The sequence below is a fragment of the Mobula birostris genome, chromosome 15 (assembly GCF_030028105.1).
Source record: "Mobula birostris isolate sMobBir1 chromosome 15, sMobBir1.hap1, whole genome shotgun sequence".
Taxonomy (NCBI): Eukaryota; Metazoa; Chordata; class Chondrichthyes; order Myliobatiformes; family Myliobatidae; genus Mobula; species Mobula birostris.
Window position 1 is genome coordinate 5,057,738 of NC_092384.1, and position 13,135 is coordinate 5,070,872.

At 44.9% G+C, this 13,135-nt stretch overlaps 1 protein-coding gene across 8 annotated transcripts in view; it reads right to left on the bottom strand.

The window, feature by feature from the left end:
• Positions 1-13,135, bottom strand: part of hydin (HYDIN axonemal central pair apparatus protein) — a 981,559-nt gene that overhangs the window by 174,814 nt on the left and 793,610 nt on the right. For all 8 annotated transcript variants that reach the window (XM_072279252.1, XM_072279251.1, XM_072279249.1 and 5 more), the window contains 2 exons: positions 10,596-10,805; positions 8,081-8,241 (listed from right to left, as the gene is read on the bottom strand). In XM_072279252.1, coding sequence (XP_072135353.1) covers positions 8,081-8,241; positions 10,596-10,805 — 371 coding nt within the window. The remainder of the gene's footprint in view (positions 1-8,080; positions 8,242-10,595; positions 10,806-13,135) is intronic.

Here is a 13,135-nt window from a genome sequence, read left to right on the forward strand (position 1 = left end):
AAGCAGGCTTCTTTTTTGTAAGCAAGAAAGATGGCAAGTTCCATCCCCGCATTGATTATCGACCCATCAACATTGCAGTGAAGAACTGCTACTCTCTTTGTTTGAAAATCTCCAAGAGCACCCGTATTCACCAAGATAAATCTGCACCATGCTTAAGTTCTGGTTTGTATCCATGAAGTGGGTAAGTGGAAGGCAGTATTCAACACCTCCACTGGCCATTATGAGTAACTTGTGATGACATTTGGTCTGCCCAACGCCTCTAATGTTTTTCAGGTCCTGGTCAAAGATGTGCTTCAGGATATGTTGAATCATTATGCTTTTGTGTAATTGAACAATATTCTTATCTATTCCCACTCTAGCCAGGAACACATCCAGCATGTCTGGAGGGTTATCAGATGGCTCCTGGAGAATAACCTTTATGCCAAGCCAGTCAAGTGTGAGTTACATAAAGACCAGGTGTCATTTTTGGGCTATGTACTCACCCCCTCCAGTGTTAAAATTCAGGCAGTCACAGAGAGGCCCAAACCATCTAAAGTCAAACAAGTGTGGCACTGCATAGAGTTTGCAAACTTTTATCACTGTTTCATCAGCAGTTTCATCGCAGTCCCATAGGTATACTCATCAAAAAGACTGGTCCAGGATTCCATTAGTCTAAAATGATGTTTCACCACTGTCCTGGTGTTGAAAAACTCAGACCCAACTCATCCATTCATCATTGATGAGACTGTATCGGACGTCAGCATTGGAGATGTGCTCTCCTAGTGTTCTCTTGTGGGCAACTGGCTGCTTCCCTGTGCCTTTTCTTTCCCGTTGTTTGACACCTGCCAAATGTAACAAGGATATCAGGAACCCAGAAGTTCCGGCTGTCAAGGAGGTCCTGGAGCTGTGGTGACACTAGCTGGAGGAGGATGAGCACTCCTTTTTGGTATGGACCGTTCGCAAGAACCTCTACAACATTCGGGATGCTAAGAGACTCAACTCATGTCGAGCCCATTGGGCTCTCTTCTTCACCAATTTTAATTTCACCATCACCTACCATCCTGGCAGCAAGAACACCAAGGCTGATGCTCTCTCCCAGCAGTTCAACATGCCTAAGGACAAGATCAAACCAGAGCCTATTCTTCTTTGCTCATGCATTACTGCTCCAGCAATTTCAGGAATAGAGGCAGAAATGAGAGCCACTAACAGTCTGATCCAGGTCCAGGTGAGGAACCTCCCAAATGGCTCTTTGTCCCTGCTACAATGCACCCTAGAGTGTTGGAATGGGGTCAACTCCTCCCTTCTGGTTGGACATACAGGAATTCAACCGACCCTGGATTTATTGAGAGATGATTTTGGTGTTTTAGGACATCCACGACTTCGTCTCTGCCTGTCTCATTTATGCCCAGAACAAGATGTCACACCAGTGCTGTGTGGGTCGGCTATGTCCATTTTCTGTGCCTCACCACCCTGTCCCAAGTCTCAGTGGATTTCATCACTGGTGTGCCCCCATCCAACAGAAACTACCATTCTGGTGATTGTGGTCCTATTCTCCAAAGCTGCCCATTAGCTATAGCTTTCCCTAAGCTCCCATCAGCTTGTGAGACTGCCAACCTCATGATTCAGCACATGTTCAGGCGACACAACTTTCCTTCGGACATACTGTCTGATTGAGGAGCACAGTTCACGTCCTGGTTTTGGAAGAATTTTGGTTCTCTTGTGGGAGTCACAGCCATCCTCTCATCAGGTTTCCACTACCAATCTAAAGGCCAGGCTAAGAGAGTGAATTAGGAGCTGCCTTGTCTCCTCCAACCCAATGTCCTGGAGCTCCTCATTAGTGTGGGCAGAGATTGCCCACAGTAACCTCCAGTTGTCCTCCACTGGCATGTCCCTCTTTGAATGCCAGAAAAGGATTCCAGCCATCACTCTTCCCTGCCATGGGAGCTTCTGCTACTGAACAGTTAGTCCAAGGATGCAAGCGCATTTGGAAACATGCGAAGGCTTTTCTGCTACACACTCAGAAACAACATGCCCTGCAGGTTAATCGGCTCTTCCAACATGCAATGCTCGCAAGCAAAGGAATAAAGTCTGGCTGGCATCTAGGGAGCTTCCTTTGAAAGTCAAGAGCCACATGTCAGCCCCACAATATGTGGGACCTTTTGTAGTAGGCTAGCAACAATGTCTCATATAGATTGTGCCTATCATCATCAATGAAGATTCACCCCGTGTTCCATGTTTCCCAGATCAAGCCGATGACTACCTCCCCCTTTACTCCAGTCATCCCTCCCCTTTCTCCCTGCTTGTTGGATGGGTCCCTGGTCTATTCTTTGCGGTGCCTCCTGTCACCACCAAAGGAATGGGGTAAGGTCCAGTATCTCATGGATTGGGGGCGGTATGGCCCTTGGGTTCCGACCCATGACACCATGGGCAAGTCTCTTATGTGCGACTTCCAGCAGGCACAGGTCTCTGGTGTCTTGGGACCTAAGGAGAGGGGCCAAGTCACAACCCCTAACATTGCCGTGGGTCTGTGGGCTGTGGAATGGGTTCAGTGATCAAGCTTGTGAGAATGCAATTAGCGCTTCATTATGCTGGTATTTAACTCCCTTCCTCTTGTTCCAGTATTGTTGAGACTTGACCAAAAGCACATAATTAACGCTCCCTGCCTACCTTCACCCTTGTTCTGGGAAATAACACTACCATTTAGATCGACACTAAAGTAGCACTACTAAGTTACTGCTCCTTAGCCACAGTTTCAGTTTGTGAGTTTTAGTTAACAGCTCTGTTGGCTTAGCATTTATTGTTTTTCCTTTAATTCTGCACAGTTCTCTTTAACAGACAGTGAAGTGTTTTACCACTTCAGCGTCTCTCCCTCTGCACTCGAGCCAAAACTGCACACGTGTCAGGATTAACCAGGAATGAGAGACTCCAACATAGGCTGGAGAGGCTTATAAAATACTGAGGGGCACAGAAGAAGTGAATGATCATAAACACAACTCTTTCTCTTTCAATGCTACACTGACAACTGCATTGGTGCTGCTTCACGCACTCATGCTGAGTTTGTCAATTTCATTAACTTTGCCTCCAACTTCCACCCTTCCCTTAGATCCAGTTGGTCCATTTCTGATACCTCTCTCCCCTTTGTTGATCTCTCTGTCTCCATCCCTGGGGACAACTGGTCTACCAATATATTTTATAAAACTACCAACTCTTACAGCTATCTTGACTGTACTTCCTCCCACCCTGTTACCTGTAAAAATGCTGTTCCCCTTTCTCAGTTCCTTTGCTTCTGCTGCATCTGTCCCCAAGTTGAGGCCCTCCTTTCCATAAAATCAGAGATGTCATCCTCCTGTAAAGACCAAGGTTTCCCTTCCTTCACTATTGATATTGCTTCACCCGAATCTTCTCCATTTCCCAGACATCCACCCTCACCCCATCTTCCCATCAGTTTAACAGGAAAAAAGTTCCCCATGTCTTTACTTACCAACCCATTAGCCACCGCATCCAGCACATCATTTTCCACAACTTCTGCCATCAACAGAATCCTACTATCAAACATATTTTTCCTCCCCTTTCCCCAACTCTCCACCTTTCGCAGGGGTTGCACTCTCCATAATTCCCTTGTCCATTTGTCCCTCCCAACTAATCTCCATCCTAGCACTTCTCCCTGCAAGTGGAAGTGCTACAACTGCCTATTCAGTTCCTCCCTAATTCAGCCCTAAAATAGTGAGGCAACACTTCACCTACAAATTTGTTGGGGCCATCTACTGTATCCGGTGATCCAGATGCAGTCTCCTCTACATTGGTGAGGCCTGACATAGAGTGGGGGATCACTTTACTGAGCACCTCACTCCATGTGGGATTTCCTGGCGAGCAACCATTTTAATTCCAATCCCCATTCCCATTTTGACATATCAATCCATGGCCTCCTCTATTGCCATGATAAGGTAACTGTCAGGTTGCAGGAGCAACACCTCATATTCCACCTGGATGGCCTCCAACATTATGGCATGAACACTGATTTCTCTAGCTTCCAGTAATTTTCCACCTCCCCCTTCCCTCTTCTTCCCTTCCCCACCCAGGCCCTCCTCTTACCTCTTCTCACCTGCCTATCACCTCTTGCTGGTGCCCCTCCTCCTTCCTTTTCTTCCATGGTCCACTCTCCTCTTCTGTCAGATTCCTTCATCTTCATCCCTTTATCTTTACCACCTATCACCTCCCAGCTTCTCACTTCATCCCCCTCTTTGATCCAGCTGGCTTCAATTATCACATAGCTTGTACTTCTCCCAATCAACCCATCTTCTTATTGGTTTCTGGCTTCTGCCCTCTGCACTTCCAGTCCTGATGAAGAGTCTGGGCCCGAAACATCGACTGTTTATGTCTTTCTACTGCTGAGTCGCTCCACCATTTTGTGTGTGTTGTCTAGCTGAATGATCATAGTCTTTTTCTTGAATTAAGAGAATCTAAAACTAGAAGCTATAGGTTTAGGTTTAGGTTTAAGAGTAAGGGGAGGGGGAGAATTAAAAGGAATCTGGAGGCAAGTTTTTCATACAGAGGGTGGTGTTCTAGAATGAGCTGCTAAAGGAGGTAATAGAGGCAGGTACAAATACATTGTTTGTAAGATATTTGGACAAGTACTGTACTTGGATCTGGGTCTAACACTAACAAATGGTACTAGCTCAGCCTAGTGGGTGAGTTGCCGTGCTGCATGACTCTGTGAATCAATGAACGTTTACCAGTAAGTGGCTCGATAGTAAACCAATGGCCAAACTGGCCAATGCTCAGGATCCAACCACGACAGGGTTTCCAGCCTGTGTTATGAAGAACAACAGGAAGACCACTCAATTATGCTCAGCAAACCATGCATCACCAATTATACCTGTGCATGACAGAATAGGAGAGACTGACAATGTGCTAAAGGAATAGTTTCAGGCCCGACTAAGAGGCTGATACTGTATCAGCACCATGAAACAGCTGCAACACCACCAGCACCAGGACTGCATTCTGTTGGTAACCTCATTGCTCACCCATCCTTCAGTCTGCCGCATTTCACTGTGAGTTTAGAAATTCAAGCCAAAAGCAACACCAAATGTACCAAGACATGAAATGGCAGTCTGCTGAAGCTGCAAAGCACAGAGAAATGAAAAAGAAGAAACAGGATGCCTTTACCAAGGGGAAGCAAGACTCACAAAACACAGCCCTGCGGTGTAAGCACATCCAGTTATGAGTGGGGTGGATAGCAAAGAAGAGGTCCAACTTCCACCTTTGTGAGAATCTGAAGTATCCTGCAACTTTTGATTCTAATGTAGTGCTGCAACTTGCCCTGGTTATAAGAGGGTGGGTGGCTGTTGACAGGTTTTGCATTATTACTATGTTTTTATACTTATTTTTTACTTCCTAATATCTATTCTGCTTTGCATTGCCCAATTCTGTAAAACTCCTAACTTATTTCTTCCATGATTGTTCCAAGGGTCTGGTTCCATGCAGGCCCTGTCAATCACATACACTACTACTAAATTCAGATTCATATCTACTTATGATGTGTACATCAAAACAGTGAAATGTTTCATTTATGTTAACAGCCAACAACAAAGATGTGACTGAGGACAGCACACAAGAGTTGCCACACGCTCTGGCTTCAACATAGCTTACCCACAATGCTCAGCAGAACAACACAAGCAACAAGGCAACAACAGCAAAACAAGCCACTTTCTCACCCAACCCGGTACACACACACAGATATACGTAGACCAGTCTCTAAACCCAGGACAGACTGCCCCTGGGCCTCCAGACCTTGCCCCTGGACCCTCAGTGCTACCTCAGTATCAGAGTCTCAGAATTACATACTTCCGGTTTAAGATAGTGCTGGTGACTACTTACTGACAGCATCCAAAACAATAATACAACTATATAGTTTATTAGTAACATATTTTCTTGTAAAATTTATGGTAAACAATCACTGCAAACAATGAAGAGGGAAGTGAAGGAGAGCTGGAGCATGCAGGAGCGAGGCAAAGTCGAAGCAAGGTGAAGGCAATGTAGGGGCGATATCGAGGCATATTAGAGGAAAAGTTGGGGCGAGCGGAGGGGAGCAAATTCGGAGAAGAGGATAGGCAGATTTGAGGCCCATCCAACTAAAGCAAGAGCCAGGTTTGATCAATCGAAGCGCCAGGATTATTTGGAAAGGGTGGGTATGGGCTGAAACATGGCAGCGAGGTCCAGACCCAGAGCAAATCAATGCTATAGAGTTCAGGTCCAACAGCAGGGAATGACCCAATGTTTGGGTGATTTAAACAGCAGAACCAGCCCGACCCTTGCCTCTTGTCACGACACCCTTAAACAGCAGGCTAGATGGATTGAAAGGATGTGATAAGAGGCGAGGGTCGGGCTGGTTCTGCTCGCTGCTCTGCACTGAACTGCAGCTGAGGATGTGGCCTTTGTGTCCATGGACTCACTTTTATTCTGAATGTTATTTCCCTACATTCATTTTTTTCTCTTTGCATACTGGCTGTTTGACATTCTTCTTTTAATGGGTTCTATTGGGTTTCTTTGTTTTGTGGCTGCCTATAGGAAGGACAAATCTCCAGGTTGTATATACTATACATACTTGGATAATAAATGTACTTTGAACTTTAAACATCTTTGTCAGTACTGTACTAGTATTCAGCTGAGTGGAGGGGAGGGTCCCACAGTCCACTGAATGAAGGAGGTGGATGGTGGATCTCTGCTCACCGAATGTGCTCCCATGGACTGAAAGAGGTGAGGAATAACTGGAGCTCTTTTCAAAGAAAGTGGCTGAGATTGTTTCTCGTTGCTCTCGTGGTTGACAATATTTCCTCCAGAGTTTCTCCTACAGCGCTGACTTATGCTTTGATGGGACAGCTTTTCAAGAGAAGGAGTTGAGTTCCTTCCGACATACACTTAGATTCTAATGTGTTCCGGTAGCCACAATAATTAAATGTCTGCTCAAATCGTTTTCAGGTCAGTGACATTTCCCAGTGGGAAAATGGGCAATGGGAATGTTGCTGATTGTCAAGGGGGAAAAGGTGAGACTTCCACTTAATGGGAATAACCATCACTAGGCATTAGTATTACACTGTGATAACCTACCGCTTTTCATTCCAAGAACAAACAGTGGCACTGAGTGCAAGTTGTCTCATTTGGTGACCACAAAGCTTGTGTGCTGGGGCCCTCCTCACTGGAACCTCAGTTATCAGGCACACTCAAAGCAAACCTACTGGAGATATCTCTTTGTACTCTTCTGTTACTCTCTTTCGGCTGCCATTGTGCAGTGGACAACAGCTGTCTTTTCACTGTGAGCAACACACACAAAATGCTGGAAGAACTCAGAAGGCCAGGCAGCACCCATGAAAAAAAGTACAGTTGATGTTTCGGGCTGAAACACTTCTTTCCTGCCAAAGGGTTTTGGCCGGAAACGTCAACTGTACTTTTTTTCCATAGATGCTGCCTGGCCTGCTGAGTTTCTCCAACATTTTCTGTGCGTTGCTCGGATTTCCAGCATCTGAAGATTTTCTCTTGTCTGTGTCTTCTCACTGCGGTCAACTTGCAGGGGATGCAGTGGGCGATCCTGGGGACTGGTAGTCTTTCTGTGGGGCATTCTCTCCAATCTCAGCATGACCATAGTGGCAGTTTCCACAATGTTTCCTAAGGCCTGTTGTACTGCTTGCAGCTCCTGAGCTAGTTAGGAAGCATTAGTGATGAATCCTGCCCCTGATTATGAAGCAATGATTATGATTTGATAAAATGTGGGTAATTGATATGAACAGGATTGGTTCATCCTCATGGCTCTGTATTCAAATCCTTGATTTACTGATGATATGGGGGGGGCTAGGGTGTCCATCATTTGTGCACCAGCATTATATAGAAGAGGTAGGAAGTTAATTTGAGGCTTTTGGAGCAAAACTGCTGTGAAACTGTTACATAAGGGAAGCATAAATGAAAAAGAAAGAAGTAAAGAAATAAACCTAATTTCTGCCAAGATTTTCCTGATCTCTAATAACGTATGTCAAGTCAAGTAATCAATCTTTCACTGGGAGTCTCAGAACGAAATTAGAAATGCCTCACTCCATCATAAGGTACTTACGGATAGATTCGACTCTGGTGCAATAGCGTATCCTTGAAGATGATACTGTCACAAAGACATTCAAAGTTACTGTAATCCACCATGGCACTGATCTTCAGTTCCAGCTCATGGGTACTGTCTTCTAGAACACTATGGACAGGTTCTGGATCAATCTCCACCACCTGAGGGAGGGAAGGAGGAACAAGAATTGAAAGACAAACCTCTAGAAGCAATTCGCTGACAATATGTGAGCTAATGTGAAATTGGCATCAAGTTAATATCAGATAACTGGCATCTGATGCATGGCAGAAGCAGTGGTGGAATCAACTAAAATCACTATGTTTCAGAGCCATGTAGACAGACACATCAATAGTCAAGGCATAATGTGGGCAAACAGTATTAATGTAGATGGGCAGAAAGGTCAGCATGGACTTGGTGAGCCAAAAGGCCAGGCCTGCTTCTGTGTTGTATTCATTACACATACATTCACACACACACATTTCCATGTCCCTCTGAACCTTTTCTATCCGTAGTCATGAAGTGATACAACATGCAAACAGGCCCTTCAACCCACTGTTTGTGCTGATAACCAGCCACCCATTTACATGGGTCCTAAATTAATCCTGTTTGATTCTCTCCATGTCCCCATAAAATCCTCCCAGATTATACTGCTCAACCGCTCACTATTTGCAAAAGTTGACAATTTGTATAAATATTTCAGAACACACACGTACACACATGCCTGCATGCTCACTCTGTCTTACACACGCACATCAAGCAGCAGATATAACACGCAAACACACGTATGCACCAGCACTCAAAAAATGCTGGAGGAACTCAGCAGGCCGGGCAGCATCTATAAAAAAGAGTACAGTCGACGTTTTGAGCCAAGAGCCTTTATCAGGACTGGAAAGAAAGATAAAATGAAGAGACTTGGTCTGAAACGCCGATTATTTACTCTTCCAGTACGTTTCAAAGGAATGTGTGGCGCGTGGCCAAGTGGTTAAGGCGTTGGGCTCACGATCTGAAGGTCGTGGGTTTGAGTCTTGGCCAAGGCAGTGTGTTGTGTCTTTAAGCAAGGCACTTAACCACACACTGCTCCAGTCCACCCAGCCGAAAATGGGTACCGGCAAATGCTGGGGTTAACTGGCATCCTATCCGGGGGTTGGGGGCGAGAGTCTCGTACTCTCAGTCGCTTCACACCACAGAAACCGGCATAACCTGATGGGCCACAAGGCTCAGGACAGACTTTAACTTTAATGTTTCAAAGGTACATTTGTTATGTACCCCGTAACTGGGTTGCCAAACCAGCAGAAATGGATCACTCAGTTGGAGTCTGGATTACTAGAACTAAGAAAGTTTTATTAAAGAAACAAGCAACACAGTAATTGAAAGGATAATAAATGCAACAGTTCAGTAATGATAAACACACATGTGCACAGAATTAAGATAACAGGATCAATCAAGCTCTATCGTTGTCTAGGGGTAAATGACCAATTTCAAAGTGACGCAAAGTTCAGTACAATTTAGTTCAGTTCGCAGTAGTCGTTGCCGTGGCGATGGACAATGTGGGGGGAAGGACAGAGAGAACAAGAACGAATAATCATTCAAAACGGCTTCCACTCACAGACCTGCAATATTGCTCACAAGCAGCTTTCGGGCGAGTCCTTTGTGATGTCACCTGAGGTCACCAACTGTGACCCCTCCTCCAGATGCAGTCGATCCTCTGCAGTGAACCCGGCACCCAAGCAAGGGCGGACACACACCGGGTTCCCGCTGATCGTACCTTTCCACCCTGTGCGTCTAAGGCTTGGTTCTGCAACCAGCCTTCCAAACGACTCCCGTCGACTTGCGGGGGGGGGCACCGCTTCCAGGGTCTCGTTACCTCGTGGTGTCGTGTGTGTCTTGCCTCAGCGAACCTGTCCCTTTTTATCCCCCTGCTGGGGTATCGCCTGTCCATCACTTCAAACAGTTCAGGGTTCAAAGGGGGAGCCGATCTTGACAATACCCAGACTGATGGCTCCTTCATTAACATCTCCAAATGCTGCTTCATTGTGTTCCTTATCTCTCTCTCCCCTGAGGACAGGTGGCAGACCAACTGCTGATGCCACTGGTGCTAGCCCAGGCCAGCAAACATCTTAATTTATGTGTATTCTCGTCACAATTTAATGTCAGAGAAATGTATGAGGGGTGATTGATAACTTATCTCCTTCTACCTTAGGCCACGAACTTATCAATCACCCCTGATGTGTTATTAACTTCAAACTTTCTGCATAACCACTCAAAGAGTTGAACTGCATGTGCATGTAACGAGAGCTGTATAACTCATCTCCTTCCACCTTAGGCCATGAACTTATCAATCACCCCTTGTAGACAATATACATCCTGAAATGCTTTTTCTTTGCATGTCGCTTTGGATTTCTAGCATTTGTAGATTTTCTTGTGCTTGAGACATATAACATGCAAAGACGCAGCATGCACACATATGTATGTACGTATACACACACACAGACATATCCTTCAATAGGAGACTCACCTTCTTCTTGGCAGGTCGTACCCCAGTACCAGCATCAATCCACTTCACTACATTGAGACGATTATCCCAATCCGGAACCTGATCAACAGGCACTGGGAAGATGATCTTCGACACCATACATTTTACAGCTTGACTGTTGTATGTAATTGGTAGGTCAGACTTTAATGTCACAGTCATATCCTTTGCACATCCAGCATGCAGATGGCCAAACTAACCAACAAAAGTAATTAAGTATAAATTAGACTAAATATCCACATTAGTTGTGTATATAGGACATGTAGCAATGAGGTTAGTTTGCTAAATTACCTCTCTTCCTGTCAGTTGCTGCGTGCAGTTAAACAGGTATCATATATCCAAGCCAGAGTAGGTGTCAGCTTGGAATCAGCAACATAGAAGCAGCAAGCAACTGAGATACAATAGACAGTGTACATGAAATACCAAATCTAGAAATGACCCAAGTTTGTAAAAAGTGTGATGTAAATATGCCAGGCCAAATTCAGCAGAGGGCAAATATCAATGGCTGCCAAAATTCTTCTTACCGAACTCATTACATCAAAACTTTTGCCTTTGATAATGTTCCACATAGGAGATTAGTGGGCAAAATTAGGGCACATGGCATTGGGGGCAGAGTACTGACATGGATTGAAAATTGGCTGGCTAACAGAAAACAAAGAGTAGCAATTAACAGGTCCCTTTCCGAATGGCAGGCGGTGACCAGTGGGGTACCGCAGGGTTCAGTGCTGGGACCGCAGCTGTTTACAATATATGTTAATGATTTAGATGAGGGAATTGAAGTAACATTAGTAAATTTGCTGATGACACAAAGCTGGGAGGCAGTGTGAAATGTGAGGAGGATGTTATGAGAATGCAGGGTGACTTGGACAGGCTGGGTGAGTGGGCAGATGCATGGCAGATGCAGTTTAATGTGGATAAGTATGAGGTTATCCACTTTGGTGGTAAGAACGGGAAGGCAGATTATTATCTAAATGGAGTCATGTTAGGAAAAGGGGAAGCACGACGAGCTCTAGGTGTTCTTGTACATCAGTCACTGAAAGCAAGCATGCAAGTACAGCAGGCAGTGAAAAAAGCTAATGGCATGCTGGCCTTCATAACAAGGGGAATTGAGTATAAGAACAAAGAGGTCCTTCTGCAGCTGTACAGGGCCCTGGTGAGACCACACCTAGAGTACTGTGTGCAGTTTTGGTCTCCAAATTTGAGGAAGGACATTCTTGTTATTGAGGGATGCAGCGTAGGTTCACAAGGTTAATTCCTGGGATGGCGTGACTGTCATATGTCGAAAGATTGGAGCAACTGGGCTTGTATACACTGGAATTTAGAAGGCTGAGAGGGGATCTTATTGAAACATATAAGATTATTAAGGGATTGGACACGCTGCAGGCAGGAAGCATGTTCCCGCTGATGGGTGAGTCCAGAACCAGAGGCCACAGTTTAAGAATTAAGGGTAGGCCATTTAGAACGGAGTTGAGGAAAAACTTTTTCAGCCAGAGAGTGGTGGATATATGGAATGTTCTGCCCCAGAAGGCTGTGGAGGCCAAGTCTCTGGATGCTTTCAAAAAAAGAGATGGATAGAGCTCTTAAAGATAGCGGAATCAAAGGTTATGGGGATAAGGCAGGAACTGGGTACTGATAGTAGATGATCAGCCATGATCACAGTGAATGGCGGTGCTGGCTCGAAGGGCTGAATGACTTACTCCTGCACCTATTGTCTATTGTCTAAAACTAATGATAGGTCTACGATAAACAGGTTACAGATTCATGCCTCGCTAAAAAGGGGTTTCACTTTTTCCAATGGGTTATCTCCTGAATATCATTTCATACCCGGAAACTTTTTTTTTACAAATATTGACAACTTGCTGGGAACTCACATTGTATTTGACATCTTCCTGGAAATCTCCTGTAAATACTAACTAAATGAAACTTGGGGACGAGGCTATTGTGCCTTAACAGAAATGTGGACAAGCATAGGGCAAGACCGGCAGCTTAATGTTCCAGGATACAGTTATTACAGGTGTGATGGAGTTACAGGTAAGAGAGGTGAGGGAGTTTCCTTTTTGATGGAGGTATTCATAAGAGTGCTTGGAGGAGATAATCCTGGGGGAATCATCCAGTCAAGCTATATGACTAGAATTTAGTACCATCAAAGGATCACCCCTCTCTTGTTTCTATGTTATAGGCTTCCCAACAGTCAATGGGATGTAGAGGAGCACATTAGGAAAGAGATCATAGATACCTGTAGGAATAATAATGAGGTGTCAGTAAGAGATTCTAACTTTCCTAACGTTGGCTGGGCTGCCTATAGTGCAAACAGCTGGGAAAGAGTTGAGTGTGTTAAATCTGTCCAAGAAAGTTCCCTTAATCTAGATATAGAGGGCCCCAGTAGAGAAAGTATACACTGGGCCTTTGCTTCGCTTAAGAAGTGGCTTAGTGTCAGTCAGGGAGCATTAAACCAGTGACCATAATTCTATAAGATTTAAAATAGTTATGTAGAAAGATAGGATGGCTCAGGTTCTAAACTGGGA